Raw genomic sequence first — 22,407 nt, 5'->3', positions numbered from 1 at the left:
AAAGAAGGTATGTTTTGTAGAGAAACATGGAGGTGGATCCATTATGCTTTGGGGTTGTGTGGCAGCTCGGGGCACGAAATATTGTGCGAGTGGAACGAAGAATGGATTCCACAAAATATCAAGAAATTCTAGAGGCTAATGTTCAATGGTCAGTCTAGACAGTTGAAGAGAGGTTGAATATTCCAGCAAGACAATGATCCAAAGCATACCTAGAAATCAACCATGAAGTACCTCCAGGAAAGATTGATAAAGGTTTTGGAATGGCCACCACAGTCCCCAGACTTGAATATTATTATAATCTGTGGAGAGAAAGGGACTTTTTCCTTTTTTTATTATTTTAAAACAAAAAAAATTATAATTAAATAAAAAGTAATCTTGCTTTAAAATGTGAAGAAATCTGTCATGTTTAATGTTGTACCATTTAGAGGTTGGGTTTGCTTCTGTTCACTTATAGTAATTGTAAAAGGCTTTTTGACCAGGGGTACCCTTGCACACTACTGTATATCTCTGTGCATTTAGGGATATTACTGTATGCCATGTGTGATGGTAAGGAGATGTAATTACAGGCAGCGTTACTATTCCTTGATTATTCTTTGTCCTCTTTTGGGTAATAATTGAATTGCATAAACACAGTTTTTGTAGTGAATATATAGGTTGTACAGAAAAAAACATCTCTATAGGAAAACAAATTACTATCCTTATGCACTGAACTTCCACACCAATCCCAAATTCAAAACGAGCATTATTTTTCTAGAAATCAATCCATCCATCCATTTTCTAAACTGCTTAATCCTCCTAGTCAGGGTCATGGGGGGACTGGAGCCTAGCCCAACAGACACTGAGTGAAAGGCATGAATGCATCCTTGGCAGGTCACCAATCTATCGCAGGACCTCCAGCTGTACAGTAAAATATTATATGATTTTTCTGTACAGTAAAATAATAATAAAATATGACAAATTCAGCTTTTGTTTTGAAAATGTCCGCTCTTTTGTACACCGGAAGTGGCTTATTATGACTCACATTAGGTTCCTTCTCATTCGAAGCTTTTACGCTCGCAAGGTGAGCAGTAAGCAAACGCAGTGTTTGGTTATTTGCATGATATATCTCCAGCTAAGCTAGACCGTTACGAACACACTGTTCAGTTATAATTGCGTCTCGGTTGTTGTTCCGTCAAATAGCCTTTAGGAAACCACCGCCGATTGCAATTTGGTAGCTAGCTTCATTGCTTGCCATCTAATGTTAGCTGCAGAAGCCAGTAAACCGTGAAGTGCACGTTCGAGTAATAAAGCACTAGCTAGCTAGTGGTGACAGCTAGTGAGTTATTTTGAGTGTATTACAAAAGCATTAGCGAGTTGTTTGTGCTTATTTTGTTATATGGATTCCATTGACGTATATTTACAGCTAAGTTACTAAATGGCTTGGACATAGGTGTTTGCCTTTGTTTTGACCAAGCACTTCTGTCTGAGCATGCTCACTAGCTTGCTACAAGTGAAAGTAATTAAATTATGTTGCAAAATAACGCTACAAAACGTAAATCCTTTTTTTAAGCTTGCATGAAAATAGCTATAGCTGTCTGTTTTTCCCCTCAAGATGTATTATTATTAAAAGTACTTGATAATTGTTGGTGCTTTAATTTGTAACATTGTGACTAACTTTCACCTTTGTCGTTCTTCTTTCAGACTTCCTCAGCAATAGTGTGGTATTTTCACTACTGTGACTTTAATTAAACGCAGACCGCCCCAACATTAATGTTGCAAGCCTGACAGCGGATTTAATCGGTTTGTTGGTGGCTGTGACCACTGATTCCACAGTCAGCAAGCTGGATGCTTTCCTGGCCTCAGACTTCTCCAGGCTCGGCCGCCGTTCGTTGGCCACCCGGCTGGACTTCCTGCACATGAAACATCTGAAGCGCAAGCGGAAAAGCAACTACAGCGCGAAGGAGACGCAGGCCCTCATCCGCGAGATACACAAGCGCCGGCACATCCTCTTCTCCAAGCAGCAGAACACCGCCATCAAGGAGTTGAAGCGCAGGGCTTGGGAGGAGGTGGCGAACTGCGTCAACGCTCTGGGCGAGGGCGACCTGCGCACTGCTGTCGAGGTCAAGAGGCGGTACCTGGACTGGAGGGTGCTGATGAAGAGGAAGCAAGTCAGAGCGGAGCTGTCCAGTCTCAAGGACGAGAACGATCCGTCCTTGAGCGAGGATAATGTTCTGTGCAGGGCAGACCTGCCACCGGACCTTGGTGGCTTCCCCAAGGACCAGGACTGTGATTGGCAGAACTTCTCTGATATGGAAAGGGCCAACAGCCCCCCAGCAGTCCAGGTGCAGAGCCGGGAGGAAAACCGAGAATATATTTAGTTTTGGTGTTCTGATTTTGTGTGCGATTGTGTGTCATTTTATGTTTCATACGGTGTACATACCCGCTCACACAAAGGCACACACATTTTGAAAAGAACATTTAAGTCGTTTCATGTTGCACATAAATGAGCTTCTGATTGCGCTTCTTTTAAGGGCGACGGCGGAGAAGAAGAAGATGATGAAGAAGAAGAAGAAGAAGAGCGTGAAGAAGAGAACGAGGAGGACCATTTCCCGCTCACGTTGCCGGACGTGGACCGGGAGGGATGCATGCCAGACACATTCTCCCGCGTCGACGAGTTCGGTCTGCGCACCGGCGCCAAGGCGGAGCGGGACCTGGAGGCACAGCTGACGCCGGACGGGGTGGGCGTAGCGGGGCTGGTCTTGGGGATGGGCGGCGTGGGGAGCCTGGACCTGCTGGTCGCCGTGGCCCGGCAGAGGCTGGAGCTGGAGCGGCGTCGCCTGCAGGTGGAGACGGAGCGGCTGCGGGTGGAGAAACGGCGCCTCCTGGTGGAGCGGGAGAAGCTGCGGCAGGCGGAGGTGGAGCGGGAGCGCCTGCAGGTGGAGCGGGACCGTCTGCGGGTGGAGAAGGAGCGGCTGGTGTGCCAGGCGGGGCGGGGCGCGCCCGTGCCCGCGGAGGACTGCGAGCGGGAGCGGAAGGCGTGGCAGGTCGCCGCGCCGCCGGCCCAGACTCAGCCCGCCGCCAGCCTGGCGTCCGAGCGGCTGCAGCTGGAGACGGAGAGGATGCAGCTGGAGAAGGAGACGCTCACGTTCTTCAAGCTGGAGTCCGGCCGCCTGCAGATTGAGAAGGAGCGCTTCCGGGTGGAGAAGGAGCGCATGCGGCTGCAGAAAGACGGACAGCAGCTGGCCCTCCAGGGGCAATAGGACTGTGACCTGGCTGGGGAATCTGCAGCACATGAGACTTCTTTAGGGGAGGTGTGGATGAGGAAGGGGAGACATTCACTGGGGCAGGGAGAGCCGGGTGTGGTTGACTTTCTTAAAGGTACAATAGGTGATATTTCTTTGTGTTAAAACATTGTTACAAGACCATTGTCAATCCCTTCCTATCATTGGCTCACTGACATGTTGACTCACCCTCTGCCCGTGTTTATAGTCCTTAAATTCGGTTTTGAAAATATACAGTTGACGGACCGACACTCTGTACCGAAACATTGTATAGCTGTACAATAGTTCAAGCTCATTGGTTAAAAATTGTTTCTAATTGCCACAGCCAATGGCGTTGGGGTGTTTCAACGTCAGCGTGTTCAAAGAGAAGGGGTAGCAATAAACAGTGTTGTGGTTTGAGGGTGTTTGTTACTGCAGCTCCTCTCTTGACCATTAGTAGTCCGAAGTTACCTATTGTACCTTTAACTGAAATGAAATGCTCAGTAGAGAGCAGCTTGTTTAGTTTCTTCCTCTCTCTGGATTGAGGCCAGTGCAGTACCCTTGCTCCCCTCAAACAAAGCCCTCTCCTGTCCATTCAGTTTTCTGAATGTTCAAGCCTTCTGATTCATACAGTATGGAAAGGCCTTATAGCTTACCACCCTCTTCTTGATACAGAGGTGAACATTATTATTTATTTTATAGCAACACTATATGTTTTTACTAGCCATTTCCTTGGGTTGAATGGTGTTAATGTTACTGATGTTGAAATGTCCGAGTGTAGCAGGGGCATTAGACTAGCAGCTTGTGCAGGTCCATATTGTTAAGGAGCTTTGGCATGGGGCCCAAGTCTCAGGATGGATGGCATAATAGGCCTTACTCCAGGGGGCAATGTAGCCAATTATTCTCTGCTGCTGATGTGTGGGATTCCCATGATAAGGACTTCACTACATATAAAGTAGAATTGAAACATTATTTGAAACCGAAAGACTTAAGATACATAAATTGTATCTTTCAATCAGAACTACATCCGTTTCAGTGTTGCACAATTTTGGGGAATTATCGGTGCTGCCTGTATAAATTGTTTAATACCATCATGAACATAGTTTCCATATTTCCTGTTTTTCCCCATAATGCATTACAGATAATTCCAAACTGAGGAATGTGGTCTGGAACCATAATACAATGTTACTTGAAATTTTCACTTCTCAAAGTACTGTACAACAAACAATGAAAACCAATCATAATCAACCTGTGTTCACTTTGGAAAACAGTCATTGATTGTTTGTATAGATCTCATCTCCCTTTTGTTTTTTAATATAACTATGCCGTGGTAGGTGCCTGACTGTTAAAGCATGCTGAAACTCGCAGGCATAATTATAGGGGGGAAGCAGTTTGCAGACTAGGTTCAATAAACGTCTGAGGTGTCACGTGAGGTTCAACAGAGTTTACGAATGTAACCGCTAATTATCGGTTTGCATAAAACAAAATGTTTTGTACTCAGGACTAGTCTGTTGTCTGAGGGAACTGCTTGGAAATAGAATATGTAGCATTCATGTTTTTTTTCGTGTGTCAGGGTAAACGTGCTACATAAATACTGTGATTAGTCAGTTGCAAATAACATTGCATGTCCTTTGCCATTTTGTCCTTGTCATTGTTGTCATACTGCCCTCTTGTGGGTAAAATGCCACACGTCAAAAAAAGATTCGGAGATGTACTCGCATATATTGTCCATATTAGTATACAGAATAAAAATACCTAGCTGTATCTGTTGACCTTTTATGCTACCGCGTTATGTGTTGAAATTACAAGCAAGCCTTTATTTGAAATGTCATTTAAAATACACTTTCCAAATGTTTCATGTTGTGCAAGCATTAGTCGGCCTGGACCAGCCTGATTCAGCATGATAAGGTGTCTTAATGATTTAAAAACCATGATTATCTCTCATCAGCACGGTTATGAAATCATCACAGGCAGCTTCTACAGTTTCTACGGTGAGTGTCCTCTGTTCACCCAGGCTTATTGGAGTCCCCATGTACCCAGTGGTCTCCCCAAAAATGCTAACGAACCTGAAGGGAATGCTAACGAACACCACTTCTGAGACCTACAGCAAGCACCACAATTCATTGGACAGTGTCACATTTTTGAGTATGCCGGTTAGGGTACTTGGGGGGGCATTAACAGGGTGTTGCTGCAAAAAAGCATGCATGCTCAGTCAACCTGCCCTGTATAAATAAAGGTTAGTAATAATAATGATGAAAGGATACAGTGGCAATGAAGTTGATGTTACAGACTGTCAGCTGTTTTTTATGGCCATAAAAAAAATATTGGCCTGTTTAACAAAGTAGAATAAAGTAATATTTTTTTATGTTTGGTTGCATATCCTTTGCATGCAATGACAGCTTGAAGTTATAGACATCACCAGACGCTGGGTATCCACTGGCAGCCATACATGCCCAAGAGCCATAACACCCCCTCCACCATGTTTCACGGCTGGGGTGGTGTGCTTTGGATCATGGCCATTCCCTTTTTGTCTCCACGCTGATACATTTATTAACATTAATATTAATATGTTAATCTTTGTCTCATCTGTCCACAAGACTGTTCCAGAACTCTTGGAGCTTTTTCAGGTGCTTTTTACATTGCATCATCATCATTGGCATTTGGCAGACGCTCTTATCCAGAGCGACATACAGTTGATTAGACTAAGCAGGAGACAATCCTCCCCTGGAGCAATACAGGGTTAAGGGCCTTGCTCCAGGGCCCAACAGCTGTGCGGATCTTATTGTGGCTACACTGGGATTCAAACCACCAACCTTGCCTGTCCCAGTCATTTAACCACTACGCTACAGGCTGCCCTAGCAAACTGATTCTGAGCCTTTCTGTTCTTCAGGCTTATCAGTGGTTTGCATCTTGTAGTATACCCTCTGTAGTCCTGCTGGTGTAGTCTACGTATGGTAAACTTTGTAAATCGTTGTCAGGGGGGTTTTCTTCACCATAGAGATTATTCTTCGGTCATCCACTACAGTGGTCTTCTTTGGTCTACTGGGTCTTTTGACAAAAAAGTAGTTTTTTTTTCTTGTTTCTTGTTAATAATAATGAACCAAACTTTGCAATGTTTCTGATTGATTGAATTTCATTTCCCGGCCTTAATGTGCATCGATACTGCGGTCTTCCTTGTGTTGTCACACCGCAACAACAATCTCCAAAGACAATTGCAAAGTCGAGAGTGAAGACTAGACACCAACAGCGCCCTCCTGCGTTCACTATCGACACAAACGAGACACATCTGTGAAGCCAATTCAACAAATACACCGTAGTACCTTGTACAAAAGGTGCTGTCATTTCTGTACGGTTCATCCGATATGGATGACAATACCCTTAAATTAAAGATGGTAGTCTGCACTTCAACCTCATAGTATCCTTTCAAACAAAATGCTAGAGTACAGAACCAAAATAACACAAACATGCGTCACTAATCAATGAATTATGGAGCAAGGTGTAAATATTGGAAGACCTGTGTTGCTTTTGTTAAAATACAGCCTACAGCCCTGACCGTGATATCTAGCTTTAAATCTCTGTTCACCATGCTGAACAAATGGCACATTTGACATGAAATGTGTTTGGGTAGCACGAGAACCTGTGTCTTATGCCAAAAGTGACAGTTTGCAACTGAGTCGTCTATTTCATTAAATAACATGTCAAACGCAGCATGGCATTTTAACTGATAATGTAGCTGTGATGTAAATAATGTCAATAATGTGATCTTAACCCATAATCAGTACACACACATCAGCTATGAAACAAAAGCGTAAATCCGTTTCAGGATTCACTTGCGAACTTCCTTATGACAAACGCTATCGCTGTGTCATTTTTACAAACTATCCAAGTAAGCAAAATAATCTAATTTATAGTGCAGTTTTACCCCGACACGTAACCGGTCTACGTCCTAGTTGCCGAGCAAACTTTTAACTTTTAAACGAAATGTAGCCGGGCTTTACCTGACATCACAGCAAAAATGAGATATGAAAACACAAACAACATTTTAGATAGGTTATTGACATAACATTGAAATGTTTATGAGAGCTTGTGAAACATTACCAGGGTCACATATGAAAATAATAAAAGCTTGAAACTGGTGAGCTATAATAAACTTCTCTTACTGATAGTGGTTGAACAAATCGTTACACGGTGGCGCACCACCACTGTTACATTTTCTTTCCGTAGAACCCTGGCACCATCCACAAAATAAGTTGTGATTAATCAGGGATCTGATAATGTCAGCGAACATCCATCCATCCATCCATTATCTTTAACCCGCTTATCCTGAACAGGGTCGCAGGGGGGCTGGAGCCTATCTCAGCATACATTGGGCGAAAGGCAGGAATACACCCTGGACAGGTCGCCAGTCCATCACAGGGCACACACACACCATTCATTCACACACTCATACCTACGGGCAATTTAGACTCTCCAATCAGCCTAACCTGCATGTCTTTGGACTGTGGGAGGAAACCGGAGTACCCGGAGGAAACCCACGCAGACACGGGGAGAACATGCAAACTCCGCACAGAGAGGCCCCGGCCGACGGGGATTCGAACCGAGGACCTCCTTGCTGTGAGGCGGCAGTGCTAACCACTGCACCATCCGTGCCGCCGGGTCAGCGAACATATATCCTTTAAATTAATAAGTATCATCAATCTTCTACAAGCGTCAGATGGCCCAAAACAGCAAGGGTCTCAGAGAGGAACGTTGCATCCAGTTGCAGAGCAGCATTGCCTATATAAGGTCAAATACTTGGAAGATTGTCTAATACATGTAGGTTTGGAATGGACTTAATGACGAAACTCAGCCCGACTGCCACTGTTTCTGTTTCAGGTTGCCCTTTTGTATTTTATCTGGAGACGAGCAAGAAGACACAAAGACCACAATGCTGGAATTCATATTTTACTAAAAAAAAAAGATCAAAATAAAGATGTACAATTAAAGCCAAAATAGGAAGCCAATCAGGTTAGCTTTACAGACGTCTTGAGACACCAATTCTTGGTGCGAGAATTGTACCCTTTGTGTAGGCCAGGTTGCCATACACTTCCAGACAATTCAAGAAAAGCTCTTGTCTATCTTCCATCGTCTGTGCGTTTGGAGGGGCCTGCAAAAATAAAAACATTGCACTTTTTTGACAACAATACAAGCTGAAGCAGGTTAAGGAAAAAATCAAATCAAAAGAGAGCAGGGAAGTGTTCAGATTGTCCTTTTGATGCCTTGGTGTTTGGACCTCCGGAAAGGTCCAACAGAATATATTAGATACATTATTCCCCGTGTTTTCTCCTTATTGGGTTGTACTTTTCCACAGCACTTTTAATTCCCTCCACATTCCAAGAGCAGGTATATGAACAGACCATAATAAAGGCATAAAGGAAATCCACAGTGTTTTAACTTAGGTCAAAGCCTCAAGCTTTGCTCTGGCCATGGCTCTCAACACTACAAACAGTGTCTACTTTTGATTTTTATTAAAAATTATTTAAATCTCAAACTCTAGTTATAGCTGCTTTAATGAAAAAATAAACCTTTCTTTTATTTATTTTTTTCCTTTTCCCCCAGTACCTTACATTTTAATATAAACATACAGTCAACTTAAAATGCGCAATCTACAAACATCAAAACAGTGGACTGTTGTTACTCTCAAACTTGCGTGTTCACAGAAACACAGCTGGTTTTCGGGTTGGAAAAGTGGGTGTTAAAGTTGAGTGTTGGGGATGGCTGATTGCTGTCAGATCCAGACTGTGATTTAGATCAGCATGGTTTGGGTTCAGACCACTGCTAACATTCACTGCGTAAGTTCAGATAGGAACTGTCCATGGAAGGTTTCAACAGGGCAGATGACACAGCAAATGTAACAATGTTTATGATCTTTCATTTTAAATAGATTTCTATGATGATTCAGTTCCTACTGTGGGTGGTGCCACCTCACATCCATTATTGCAATGAATTATTTCTGAAAGATGGTTACAAAAGAGAAATATGTTCTGTTCACTATTTACACCTGTTAAAAAGCAAGCATGTTGTACACTCTTCTCCTGTCTCTTTAAAACACATTATAAATAATTTCTATTGTTTCTTTTTAACAGAATTTACACGTTTACTTTGTATCACAGTACACTGTGTAATTAGTTTTTTTTTTTTTTAAATCAACAATATCATTTTTATTTTTGTCATTTTATTAATATAATTCTTTGACTCCAGCAACATTGGGACTGCTGCCCGTGCTGGTTATGGATATTCGGTGGGTTGTTGACTCTGTTGAGGTTCCTTGCGGTCAACGGTCAAGTGTTTGACAAGCCCGTCGACCAATTTTATGAAATAAGTCAATGGCAAAGATCGCTGAACAGCACAGTTTGTTTTCAAGTTAACAGTTTTCTGGTCATTTTTCTCCTGGCTCCCATCACAGCTTGAGTGCCTGACCCTGATCCCCGCACAGCGGCAGCTCCCCCCAGGGCGGCCGTACCACGGCCTCTGTAAAAACGCTGCCATCAATATCCGGCACCTCCGCGTGGCCATTGATTGAAAGTGGAGGCGTCTTTGTCTGTCTGATGTTGCCTGGTCTTCGCTGCAATCCCGTCAGTCCGTCCTCACGTCGTTGTTTCGCTCTCACGTCTCCCCTTCGTAAACGGTTTTCGTGTTCCGATTTGCTTAGTCAGCATGTTGTTGATTTTGTTGTCGTTTTCATTCTTGGTTTTTTTTTTTTTTTTCCCCCATATTGTGTTTTTCTTAAGGCACTAGGATATTTTTGGTTTTCACGGTAAGTCCGAGGACACCAGAGCCAGGCCTGAACTCTGGCGGAGAGAGGGCCCCGTGTGGACGGCTTTGGGGCAGTCGGGGGTCAGGACACGCCCGTTCTCTCCCACGCTGCCTGTGATTGACAGCCGGGCCTTGTTCCGCATGGCTTCTGTGAAGGTGAGCTGTAATGGAGATAAAAAACCTCATAAGTTCACTCATAATCGCGCAGAACTACACACATTAAAGATTTCTCAGAGGCAGGCCATGACAACAATGAACACCAAAGCAGGTTGAAGACAAACACACTTTGAGACATCTGCATTTCTAAGGTTACTGGTAATATCTGCATTTTCACGTTACTAGCTAATTGATCTGAGCAGGCCTAGGGACTACATATTTAATTCCAAATAATAAATGGTCTCACATTATGAGAATATGTATTAACAGAGTTAACTAACAGTACTCCTATGTGTAAGTGGTGATATTCTCCTGAAATGATGTTTAAAGCATATCAAGGACATGGATAATGATTACTTAAATGTAGTTTAAGTTCTGCACTGAGAATGTTCTGAGTATCAGAGTGACTTCCCACAAGAGACTACTTAATAAATTATTCAATTTGAGTAGTACACTAGCACACACTCTAGCCATCTGGCATTTCAAATAGCACAAAAAACTTAACTCTTCTATTTTGAATAATGTGGATGCAATGCAAATCAGCAAATACAGTGAGGTCCGTAAGTAGTTGGACGGCGGTACAGTTTCCGTTCTTTTGGCTCTGTGCTCTGCCTACTCCATTCACATCCATGTAGGAATTTCATCCCATTTTATACACAGTCCCCCATTTTAGGGGACCAAATGTAACTGGACACGGTTACTTCTGATTGGTCAGGTGTATTCAATAGCTTCCTTAGTGCAGGTATGAGAAAGTTTCAGTATCTAAGTTTTTAGACATTAAATACATCTGTCTCATCAGGGACAGCTGAGATTCTGTCAAATCACTTTTGGTCCCCTAGAACGGAGGGGGACTATTATTAGTATTATTAGACTAGTATATTCCTACACAGATCACACACTACGGATGTAAATACCCTTAAATTAAAGATGACAGTCTGCACTTTAATCTCATATTGTTTCTTTGTACTTTAATTTCAAATCCAATATGCTGGAGTGCAGAGCCGAAAGTACAGAAATTGTATCACTATCCATATAATTACAGACTTTTACATGTATTATTTGCATGATGTGTAACTTGCATTATCAGCTATTTCTTTCTTTAGTTTCTTAAATTACTTTTCAAAATTAAGTTTTGAAAAGAACGATAAAATCAACTCCTTACTGGAGCAACAGAGCTGCTCCGTTTTTATGGTCTAAGGAAAAACATTGAGCCCCTTCGGCTGCCTACTGAAACCAGACCCTACACGGCTGCCATGTCTGCAGGGTTTCTGTCTAGCCAAGCACTGGCTCATCCAGGTCAAATTCAATATTTAATTGTCATTGTCTTGACAGAGCCTGTTTTGCCTCCCTCCCAAATTATGAGTGATTATGGGTTAAAGAAGACCAAAGGAAAATCAACTGAAGCAGACTTTTTGGGAGCACCGCTAAAAGGTCATTTGACCACTTGTCTGAATTTAGAAGTCTTAGAATTCTAATTCAGAATTCTCATTCAGAATTTAGAATTCTTCTTCAGGCCCAAGAAGAGCCCACTTGCACCACCCCCACATACTAATTTGTAGCCCTTTTTAGAGGACAGACAGATTGCAATGCAGGTGCCTGTGAATGACAATCAATAGCGTACACATATAATCTGCAGCCAAAAAGACGTAACCAAATCTACAATCGCTAGACAGCCGCGGACAGCTGCAAAGGGAAGCAATTTAAATAAAAGACAACACATCTAGAAAAATAAAAATGAAAAATAAGAAGCTGGTACCACTGGCCACATGGTTACATCACAGGTTTGCGTCACGAGAAACTTTCACCACCCCACTTACTATAGGAGACCCTAAGTCCTACCACTAGATTTTTATGCCCTCCGATCCGTATACGTCGTAACCTTCTCTATATGTGGCTAAATTCTGGGTGCTCTGTGCAGGGCTGGGGCAGGGACTGGGAGTGGGGCTGGGGGTAAGGTTTTGTTCAGTCGATTCCACCTTCATTCTCTTGGCCTCATTTCTGGACTTGTAACAGAACTCAATGAGGGCCACGAGCATAGCCAGACCCAGCCCGCCCACCAGGATGTAGAATACCCCGGCCACGTTGCTCAGGCTCAGAGCCTGAGAGCTCTTGTCCTGGGAAAACACACCGAGACAGCCAGTTAGAGGGGCTGGGAGTGGTGAAACTGCAGTTCAGCACACACACACACACGCGCACACACACACACACACACAGGGCCACAACCACAACCACAACTAAACTGCACAGACTACATACTGTACACAGACACACACACACACAACAAACTACACCGCAGACATACCACACGCACACAGTCACACACACAACCAAACGTAACTGCACAGACAGACACACACAAACACAATTTAAAAACAGCCTACTTGAGTTGTAGTGGTGTTGCTATTGTTTATACTAGTTTTCTAATTTTACAAAATTGCTTTGATGATGGTGAGCTCCTGCACTTTCTACGTGTGGAATTCATAATTTTTTACTATGCTTTTTAAATTTCTCAATTTTTCTTCATTGCATTTCTTTCTTTACAGCGTTTCAAACAATCTATGGATTTCAGACTAAAATATGGACTATTACATGCTGGTCCGATGTAGGCAAGCTAGAGTTATTTTCAGATCTTCTATATGAAATCTACTATTGCTGAAAAGGACTAAAACATCGTAGGGACAGGTAGTCCTATTTTGATAAATAGCATGTGGTGCTACGCATATCAACTTCAGTAAGTTTCTTCTGTAGAGACAATAGTCACACTAATGCAGTGATGACTGCGCTATCCTTATAAACAGTATATCCATATATTATGCAAATGCTTACATATACACTCAGTGAGCACTTTATTAGGTTTCATTTGCGTTACTGTCACCTTCCTGTCAGCTTTGACTCGCCCTTCTCCGCCGACCTCTCTCATTAACAAAGAGTTTTTGCCTGCAGAACTGCTGCTCACTGGATGTTTTTTTGTTTTTGTCTGTGACAATCCCAGGAGATCAGCAGTTTGTGAGATATTCAAACCACCCTGTCTGGCACCAACACCCATTCCACGGTCAAAGTCACTTAAATCACATTTCTTCCCCATTCTGACATTTGGTCTGAAAAATAGCTGAACCTCTTGACTATGTCTGCATGCTTTTATGCATTTAATCGCTGCCACATGTTTGGCTGATTAAATATTTGCATTTACAAGCTGGTGTACAGGTCAACCTAATAAAGTGCTCTGTGACTGTATATGCGTACTTGTACTTAAAAGTGTTCATGCATAACTGATGATACTGTATTATCTCTCTCACTCTATCTCTCTCGCTCTCTCTCTCTCGCTCACTCATGTTCACACACAAACTGCATCCAGTCTAAATGCCACGATGCACACGGCAACCTTACTGGCGACTGCCGCCCGGCAACGGGGCCGGCAACAGTCGCCCCCCAAGAGTTGGCGTGCGCACGGCGGCCTACGCTTCCCGTGGGGTTGTGTCTGGGTGTGTGCAGCAGTGAGCTCTGAAAACTGACCTTACTTCCCGAGTCCTTGGGTCCACACTCCCCCTTATCGTACCACCATTTGTTTTTCAGCTTGTCTAAGACGCCTGATTCACTCAGTTTCAATACGGCAAGGTTTACGGGCGTTCTTCACCACGTGGAAAATAACATAAATAACATCATATATCATGTTATTTTATGTTATTCATTTAACGCTAACATGGCAAGTGTACTGGAAAGTGACGGAGCGGAGGCCCCACTGTGGGTACATGTCTGCGTGCCCTCGGGCTGGGGTTTGGAGCTGCAGACATGTGAGTGGGACCTGCTCCATCACTTAAGGTAACAGGCACATGCTGCCACGACATTTCATAAACGAAAAAGGGAGGCGATTACTGTGAATGCAGAATTATTGGCAAACAAGCACATCCAGTTGCTCTTAGTGAGACCTTTCCATTTGTTTGGCTTGTTTTTCATACCATTTTAAAAATAGCCTAAAGTACTGAATGTATTTTAACGAGACATGAAAAGATAAATAAAGATTTAGAAATAACAGTAATAATAGCTGATCGTTTAACACCGCTGGCCATTGTCTGTCCACGATCCCCTACTCTCAGGATGTGCAGGTGAACGCACGCACCCTGTAGCACCGCGCAGGCGAATATTTCTGTTTTGACAGTAATTGCTCTCCTCTTGTTTCAGCGCATTGATTCGTTTTGGCGTTTTTTTGTCCGGGGGCCACGTGCCCGTGGTGGGCGAGGTGCCGAGTGTCGTCGTGGCAGATGTGCTGGTTACCGTGGTTACTGTTACCCGCATTTGGTGACAGAGTGGCTAACCTTCTCACCACCGCCTCCGCTGCCACACTCTCCTTTGTCGTACCACCATTTGTTTTTCAATTTGTCCAACAGGCCTTGTTCGTTCAGTTTTAAAACTGCGAGGTTAACAGCACTTCTTGAAAACGATAAAACATATTTGTCAGAATACGAACATCCAAATCGGAAGAACAAAGCAAAGGAACAGGGGTGGATAGCTCTACTGGTGTGCCTCACACTCTGATTCTCCCTCTGTTTTTTTTTGTTGTTTTTTTTACTCTCTTGCTGGCTTATTTCAAAACAACACAAAGGACAATCTCTGCTGTAGTCTCTATACTTAAATGTCTTTACCAGTACAGACGTTTTGACAACTATCTTGTAACCAGAACAAGGATGCAAATCTGTGTACAAATGTGTGTGCTCTCCGTGCAGGCTTGTTATGACTCAGAGCTGGTAGAATATCTACGTCTATATCTGTCTGAGTAAACGTTAGATTGAGTCTGAGAGAACAGTGTCGCAGTGACCCACCACCCACGCTAGAATGAACCCGCTTTTCACCGGAGTGTGGTACACGTGCGTGTCCGTTTCCACTAAATTCACAACTATGAAAACCAGCAAAGCCCGTTTGTAAGGTAACTGCCGTGAATACCTGCGAGTCTGAACAAAAAGAGAGATGTCAAAATACATTACAAATCTAAATATATCACAAATTTAAAAAAAAGTGTAAAATATGCAATTATCAACCCGCATGTTCTCACTTCTGTGTCTTTCAGACAAGGGGGTGCTTAACCGAAATTCTGTGGTGCGGAACTGCGACATTACACAGCAGTTACTCCGAGCCTTGACTCAATTGTTCCGGCACTGGTGCATGAACTAACCTGTCGTTGATTTATCTGCCTGCAGTATGTCTGCACCCTGTGGCCGTGTCGATCGTAATTCAGTGAAAATTTACTTTGGGAACACACAGTGTGCCTAAAGTAAGTACACAGAATATTAGATGTTCAGGTTCAGTGTTTCACACGAGGCTTGTCAGCTGTTCACACGTGAACATGGAATGAACATGTAATATGGAAAGGCACATGGAAAGGGTCAGGGTTGCTGGGTCACTGATACCTGTTATATCTATCATTCCTAAGCACTTTATAGTCTGGATTCAAGAGAGGGTTGCACAGAGTGAAAAGCACCCAATGAAATTCATTTTGCAACATCAAAAATGATCACAACAAAAGAAAACAAGAAAATAAGGCAGCATCTCAAACTGAAAAAAATTTAAAAACAGAAAGAAAAAAAAAAATCATTGTCATATTCGCTTCAGTTCAACTGCTTTTGTCGTTGTGTAAATGAACAGCCATAGTCTGACGCCACACTCTTGGCCACTTCAGCGCTCTGAAAAAATGTCTGACTAGGCAAAATGATTGACAGAAAACTATAATTCCATAAACGATAGACGGACAGAACTATTGTCCTCTGTCAGTGGCTTTTTTGGGGCAGAAATATTGGACTGAAATGCTGTGCCAGTGAGATCTGCAGGGCCCCGCTCTTTCTACAGAGAGACTTCAGAGGGATTTACAAACAGGAGTCACACTCATTAATATTCCTTCATGTATCACAGTCCTCTGGAAACTAGAAAAGAGAGTGAGAGAGATAGAGAGAGAGAGAGAGAGAGAGAGATGACTGATAATTAATTTTTAGTGCAAAGAAAAGCTAAGGGTCTCCATTTTAGCTGCACCCACGAATACACAGACACATTTGTATATTCTACACTCCTTCTCAATGATCTATTTCCCTGTATGTTCTCTGTAACCTGGCTCTCCTGCAGATGAGTAAATTCCATCTCGTGGCGTAAAACAAGGAAAGAGTCCGTCAACGACAGACTACGCCGGACATTTACACGGCTAGTCAGATAGTTATAGTCAATACAGAAAAAAACCCCCCAAACCAAACACAAAAAAATTAAAGCACGTACACTTTCAACTTTCAACGTGAGCAGATACCCGCTCAATACGAACACATAGTTACCTGCGTGAAGTTCTGTAAATGTCAAAATAGAAAGGAGGCACATACCACATTCCATAGGCGCACATGTATCTCTACACAAAACACATGTACAGTGACTGGCAGAGAGGGGGAGAAGGCAGGCACATCAGGGAGGGTGGAGTAAGATAACAACACATGGCATATTGTTATGCTATTCCACCCACCTTAACTGTGAGCCCTTGGGCGTGGCCACGCCGTAGCCCTTGGAGTCCAGGTTGCCTCCGACCTTCATGGTGTCGCAGGGCTTCCTCTGCTCCGTGTACTCGTTCATGGTGGACTCCAGCAGGAAGGCGTACTTCCCCTTGGACTTGCGCACTCGCGCCACGCCCTCCGCCGTGGTCTTGGTGAACACCGTGGGCTCGGCCGATTTCATGTAGCCCCACATCTTTTCGTAAACCGCGATCTTTGATCTCTGCGAGGGCGGGGAGAAGCAGACGGAAATGGAGTATACCGCATTGTCAACATGTATGACCTTGGGGAAAATCTAATGACAATCATATTTTAGTATCGTAATACAGCAGTAATAGTTTGTATAATTTGTATATTTTTTCAGCATGTATTAAAATACATTGTTTCAAGAGAGTCCTAACTTTCAAAAGTCTACTCTTTTTGACCAAGCAAATGCCTAAGGATTCTTGTGATAGAAAATAAGAATGGTTATTATTTTGCATCCTTAATGAAAGGAAACCTAATTTAGTTCTAACAAACATGGGCTGCAGTGGGTTTTCTTTGGATATTAATAATTATTCTTTTCCCCAATATTTTGTCAGAGCATCCCAATGCCTAGTCTGTTTGTGGCTGAGCTCAATAATGTATCCAAGTGCCTTATTAATCACTGAATGTATAGCTACCCAGAGTAGATCAAACCCACAATCTCTGCAACCACATGGTGCCGCTTCTAAGGAAGGAAAAGATTAATTCACTGTGTAAAACACCAAGCACCCCCAGGGAACTACGCAAGCCAGCTCTTATCCTGACTCTGGAGGCTGCGGCGTACTTCGTCTAACAGTACAAAAGAAAACAAAATTAAAAAGAAGTACAAACACTGAAATATATTTCCCTTGCTGACTGTGTGCCCCCCCCCCCCTCAACACACAGACTCACACTAATCACGTTTCACTTAATCCGGCTTAAAGAAACACTGCTTTTGGAGCCGCAGTGGCGTCGGACCTTGACGCAGGCACCGGACCGATGCGGTTGCAACGCAGAGGACCGGGGTTGGAGCCGAGTCTGGCCGGCTCACGTGGAGCAGCGTGACACAGCAGGGTCAGTAGGATCGCCCCGGTCACGGGGGCTGAGACGATGCCGCTTGGAGGAGGCTTATCGTTCTCTAGATCGCTAGATCGTCCGGGCCGCTGAGTGACAGGGTCTTAGGCAGGGTATCCCTGGCTAACATCAGCAATGGAAATAGATTTGGTACAATTGGCGACCAAAATGGAAAAATATCATAAACAAAAAAAAAGAAATGCTGCTGTCGTTCTGAAAGTTACATATACTTTCAGCTACAAACAACAGACTATTGAATCTTTGGTTTCTTATAGGTAGGGCCACCTGCTCATCTCTCGTTTTACATGGCGCTTCGGTTCCTTGCCAGCTGGAGGTCACGAGCCTATTTGTCAAGCCCCTCAAACATCCATTCAGCCATAATCCATGCCACTTATTCCTGGCCAGGGTCACAGGGCCCTTCTCAAACAATTATCCCATTTGCACCACCTCAGTAGTCTAAGTTGATAAAGTAATTGGCACTAATTAAGCGCAGACGATAATTGACAGCGATGTTAAGAAGTGTTAAATTCAGCTTGATTACTGAATCAAACAATCAATCCTGGTCATGGTGAGCCACAGAGTGCTGTTTTTTTTGTTTTTGTTTCTTAAGTTCTGTGATGAATCCAGACCCAAGCAAATCCTGACCTGAGTTACCTTTATAATCATACTGCTTTAATCAACAGTGCTATTCAAGTGCTGAGTTACAACAAAATCCAGCGGTCCCTGTGGCTCTCCAGGACCAGTAGTAAGGACAACTGGCTGAAGGACCAGCTTTTCATAGCATTTAAACTTCCATCCATGTTCCCTCTCCTTCTGACTCCCCCCCATATTAGATCAAATAATTGTCTATAACTGTCTGAATTAGAAACACCATTGCATGAATAGTCAATTAGCTGTGCGGTTGGAGTGCCTGTCGTGAGCTCTTGAGGATAACCATTGAAATTCAAGTTCACGCTGAGCCAGGGTGGCACACGGCTAAAGTAACAGACCTTGATGCAGGCATCAGTTTGTTGCAGTTGCACACCAAGGACCGGAGTTCGATTCCGGCTCACATGGAGTGGCGTAATTGGCTCTCTAGCTAAAACACGGGCAATTCGAATAGATAGGGTATTACTGGCTACCAATTTGGGTGATAAACTAAAAAAAAAAAAAAAAAAAAAAAAAATTCAAGTTCAATTCCCAGCACATTGTCACATTGTGGAGACAAACTGGTGGCTCTTTTTATCGGTGCTTACGACCACAGTCCAGCACTTACCCTAAAGAACTCTTTTGTAGATCCGGAATCCAGCGTCCCATAAGCTATATCGGTCTGCTTGGCCAGGTCCTCAGCACTTTCAATGGGGGAAACCATCCTCTCCACAGTGAGGAAGGCTGCCAGGTTGGCCGTATAAGAGGAAATGATGATAAGTGTGAAGAACCACCATACCCCTCCAACGATACGCCCAGACAGAGACCTACAGGCAAGCGGGAAAGGACTCAGTCACATCAATAATGGGGCTGATAAACAATAACTCAGTGGATAAATCCATCAGATAATATTTTTTTAGGTCAGGGGTGCCAAATTCAATAGAAACAGGGCCAACGTAACTGTGCAGGTTCTTGTTTTAGTCTAGCACAAATACACCTGATTCTCCGCATCAAGGTATTGACTGAAGACCATGATTAGTTGAATCAGATGTCACAGTGCTGAGCTAAAATAAAAAAGGGCCCCTTTCTGGATGAGACTGGGCACCCCTGGCCTGGAGATATGAAGGCAAAGGGCTTGGAGCTTTTTATAAATGCCACAAGGTGGAGCCCTGAAGCTATGATATAAAACAAGAGCGGATTCTGTCCTCACCTTTATCTAAAGATGAGAAAAACCGCAAGAAAACAAAGGCGGAAACCCTTCCTGTCTACCTGGAGAGATGAAACGCTCTCGAGCCTTGAGATTCGAAGCCTTTGCTTTAAAGCGGGGCTGTTCTTTTCTGTTTCCGTAATGAGACTGTGACAGCTCCCGACTAAGCCAAAGGAAATAAGAGAAGAAAGATCCTTGCTGCCAAAAAAAAAACCAAAAAAAACATGACGGGTGTGTAGAAACATCAAACCGGCGAGTAAAGCTATTTAAGCACTTCTGCGCGCAGCAAGAAAAACAAAAAAAACCCAGGAGTGCAACGACACGTTTGATTTAAGCCCACGTGTTCGTCTGCTTCTGTTCGGTGCCATGTATTCATACGTCATGCGCACTGCGTGAGAGATAGGGACAATAGAAGCCTCTGTAAAGCAATACACGCATAATGACAAACACAGTAACAAAACAGCGAGCGCTCACTCCCTCCTCTTCTCGGTTCAAGTGAGCTGGGAATGAAGCGTTTTAACAGGGAATTAAATTCCTGCTAATTGCCCCACCGCCCACTCCCCCCCCCCCCCCCCCTCCCGCCCCACGGCTGGGGGAGGACTAAAAGGCGTAATGTGTCTGTGAGCGTGTGTGGCAGTAGTCGCACTGACCGAAGCACTGTGCGCTTCACACGTAAGATTTTACGATCCTGAGCAAGACGCAGCGACGGTGACACAGATGTGACATCACAGCCAGTCTGTCAACATGGCTGATATTTGCGATGAGTTTCCATTTGGTTTGTCACATCATAGAGACAGTTCCCCTGCATTTGCTACCGTCTCTTGACTAGTGTTCATTTATTTCAGTGGCTTTGTGTTTGTGTAAAAGCAGGTGCACACCAAATGGGAGTCAGTCTGGGTCTCCACAGAGTACTGCGGTAACATTTTATTATCGAGTAAGATGTCTTCAAATGATACTAAACTAATAAATGTGTATGGGCATATGTACATTACGGCTGACACAAAGCAAACTAGCACATTGTATTTAAAATAAAACAATGAATATAAGGTTAAAGTGCTGACAGTTAAGTTTAATTTGAAGGTATTTACATCCGTATAGGGTGATCTGCGTAGGAATTCCATCCCTTTGGGAAGTAGACTTTAACCTATTCACTGTCTCATTTCAAATCCAATGTGCGTATACAGTCAAAACAACAGAGATTGTGTTACTACTCAAATACTTACGCACTGCACAGGATATATACACACCACAATTCTGGTATATTGCTATACCTGCTATGTCAGAATTCAGTTTAGAGAAACAACTAAATGTGACAAGATTATAACGTTACAGTTTTTATCAACGACACAAAAACATCTGACACATTTTTCTTTATGTCTAAAAGCAGATTTAAGGAACAACATTTCTGTATCAAAATGTACTAGGTAAAACAACACAGCTGTGTTTAAGGCTTCTGTCTATTCTGTTGCGGAATTGCAGAATCTTTATGGAATAATATTTCTGTAGCACATTGCTGATGCAAAACAAAATATTTGAACAGCCTGTTACACATACGTATGACATTATTAATAATATCAAGGCTGGCATGAAATACACAAAATATTTTAACCAGAGGATAATAATAATTAATAATGATTGCACAGGCTTTGAAAACTAGCATGCAACCCTAATGCTGCCTGCTTAAAGTGTGCTCTTAGCTGTTACATTCAGGCTCGTATTGTTTATATGACCACCCTATATCCCCATAAGACATCATGAACCTCTCGATATGTATTTTGTCATTCATACTGACACTTAAAAGGCCCCTGCTCCAAACACCACCTTTAGTCTTCATTATTTTTCACGCTAGCATTAGCCAGAAGGCCGAGAAATGGAAATGCCTGGTGCCACATGCGGTTAAAAATAAACAGTGAGGTAAATGAGTGACGCTCCTGTCGCCCATGAAACAGCTGCATTCTGATTGCATTTCTTTTCTTTATCAATAATGCATGAGAACAGTCACAGGCAGGAAGGGCATGTCTCAGACAGGGGATCAGCTCCTGCAGGGAGCTGCTAATCACTGTCCCTTATGAAAGCAAAACACATTTGATTATGGCCTTGTTGGAAGAGACGGGCTGGCAGCTAGACCGTCGATAGCTCAAATGTGTGGTATAACACAAATTGACAGATTAACTTATGACCTCTGTTTTAAAGAGGGAATAAACAATCACACGCTTTCTGCTAATGTGGCTTACAAGGTGATACCTGCTTCAATGTCACCCCCTGACTTTGATGCTTGTCAGAAATCTATTCATGCTATAAAACGGTATAATTTTGCAATCCCTGTCCCAAAGGTATTTGTAAGGCGGAGTGATGTATGCAGTACGATCTCGTTTAGGCCAATATTTAAATCTTTAAATTTTGTATTGGTATCGGTCAGTTTATGTCATGTAAAATTCTGTAATGCATATAAGAACAGTAGTGGTGAATTGAGCCGTCTATAAACAGTTAACAGTCCAATCTGACATGAAAGTTTGTTGGAGGACAGATAATATCCACACACAGTCTGTTGGTCGGTATAATACCCGCTTTATGTGTACATTGCCATATGTACTGTATATGTGTTGCATTGTCCATCCATCCATCTATTTTCTAAATCAATTACAACCTGGTCAGGGTTGCATGGCTGGAGCCAATCCCAGCAGACTCGACACAAACGTACAACAATTTTGACTCTCAGAGGAAAACAACCTGCATCTTTGAACTGCGGGAGGAGACTCACGCAGACACAGGGGAGGACAAGCACACTCCA

At 43.2% G+C, this 22,407-nt stretch overlaps 2 protein-coding genes across 3 annotated transcripts in view; one reads left to right on the top strand and one right to left on the bottom strand.

Annotated features, from left to right (window-relative positions):
• Nucleotides 1-1,731: 1,731 nt before the first annotated feature.
• Nucleotides 1,732-5,009, top strand: LOC133133786 (myb/SANT-like DNA-binding domain-containing protein 4). The gene is made up of 2 exons (XM_061250001.1): nt 1,732-2,321; nt 2,511-5,009. Exons 1-2 carry the CDS (start codon nt 1,896-1,898, stop codon nt 3,237-3,239), a joined length of 1,155 nt encoding a protein of 384 aa, XP_061105985.1. The 5' UTR covers nt 1,732-1,895; the 3' UTR covers nt 3,240-5,009.
• Nucleotides 5,010-8,170: 3,161 nt separating this feature from the next.
• Nucleotides 8,171-22,407, bottom strand: part of LOC133132276 (glutamate receptor 4) — a 78,587-nt gene continuing 64,350 nt past the window's right edge. Inside the window, exons 12-16 of one of the 2 annotated variants that reach the window (XM_061247614.1) lie at nt 19,038-19,236; nt 16,681-16,928; nt 14,504-14,618; nt 12,167-12,304; nt 8,171-10,195 (exon numbers count right to left, since the gene is read on the bottom strand). In XM_061247614.1, the coding sequence (XP_061103598.1) occupies nt 10,031-10,195; nt 12,167-12,304; nt 14,504-14,618; nt 16,681-16,928; nt 19,038-19,236 (865 nt within the window). In that variant the 3' untranslated portion in view covers nt 8,171-10,030. Of the gene's footprint in view, nt 10,196-12,166; nt 12,305-13,703; nt 13,819-14,503; nt 14,619-16,680; nt 16,929-19,037; nt 19,237-22,407 lie in introns of both variants that reach the window. The other variant, XM_061247615.1, reaches the window with a different exon arrangement.

The sequence above is a fragment of the Conger conger genome, chromosome 7 (genome assembly GCF_963514075.1).
Source record: "Conger conger chromosome 7, fConCon1.1, whole genome shotgun sequence".
In the NCBI taxonomy this organism is placed as follows: domain Eukaryota; kingdom Metazoa; phylum Chordata; class Actinopteri; order Anguilliformes; family Congridae; genus Conger; species Conger conger.
Note: the sequence above shows the minus strand (reverse complement) of the source record. Positions and strands in the feature narration are given on the sequence as shown.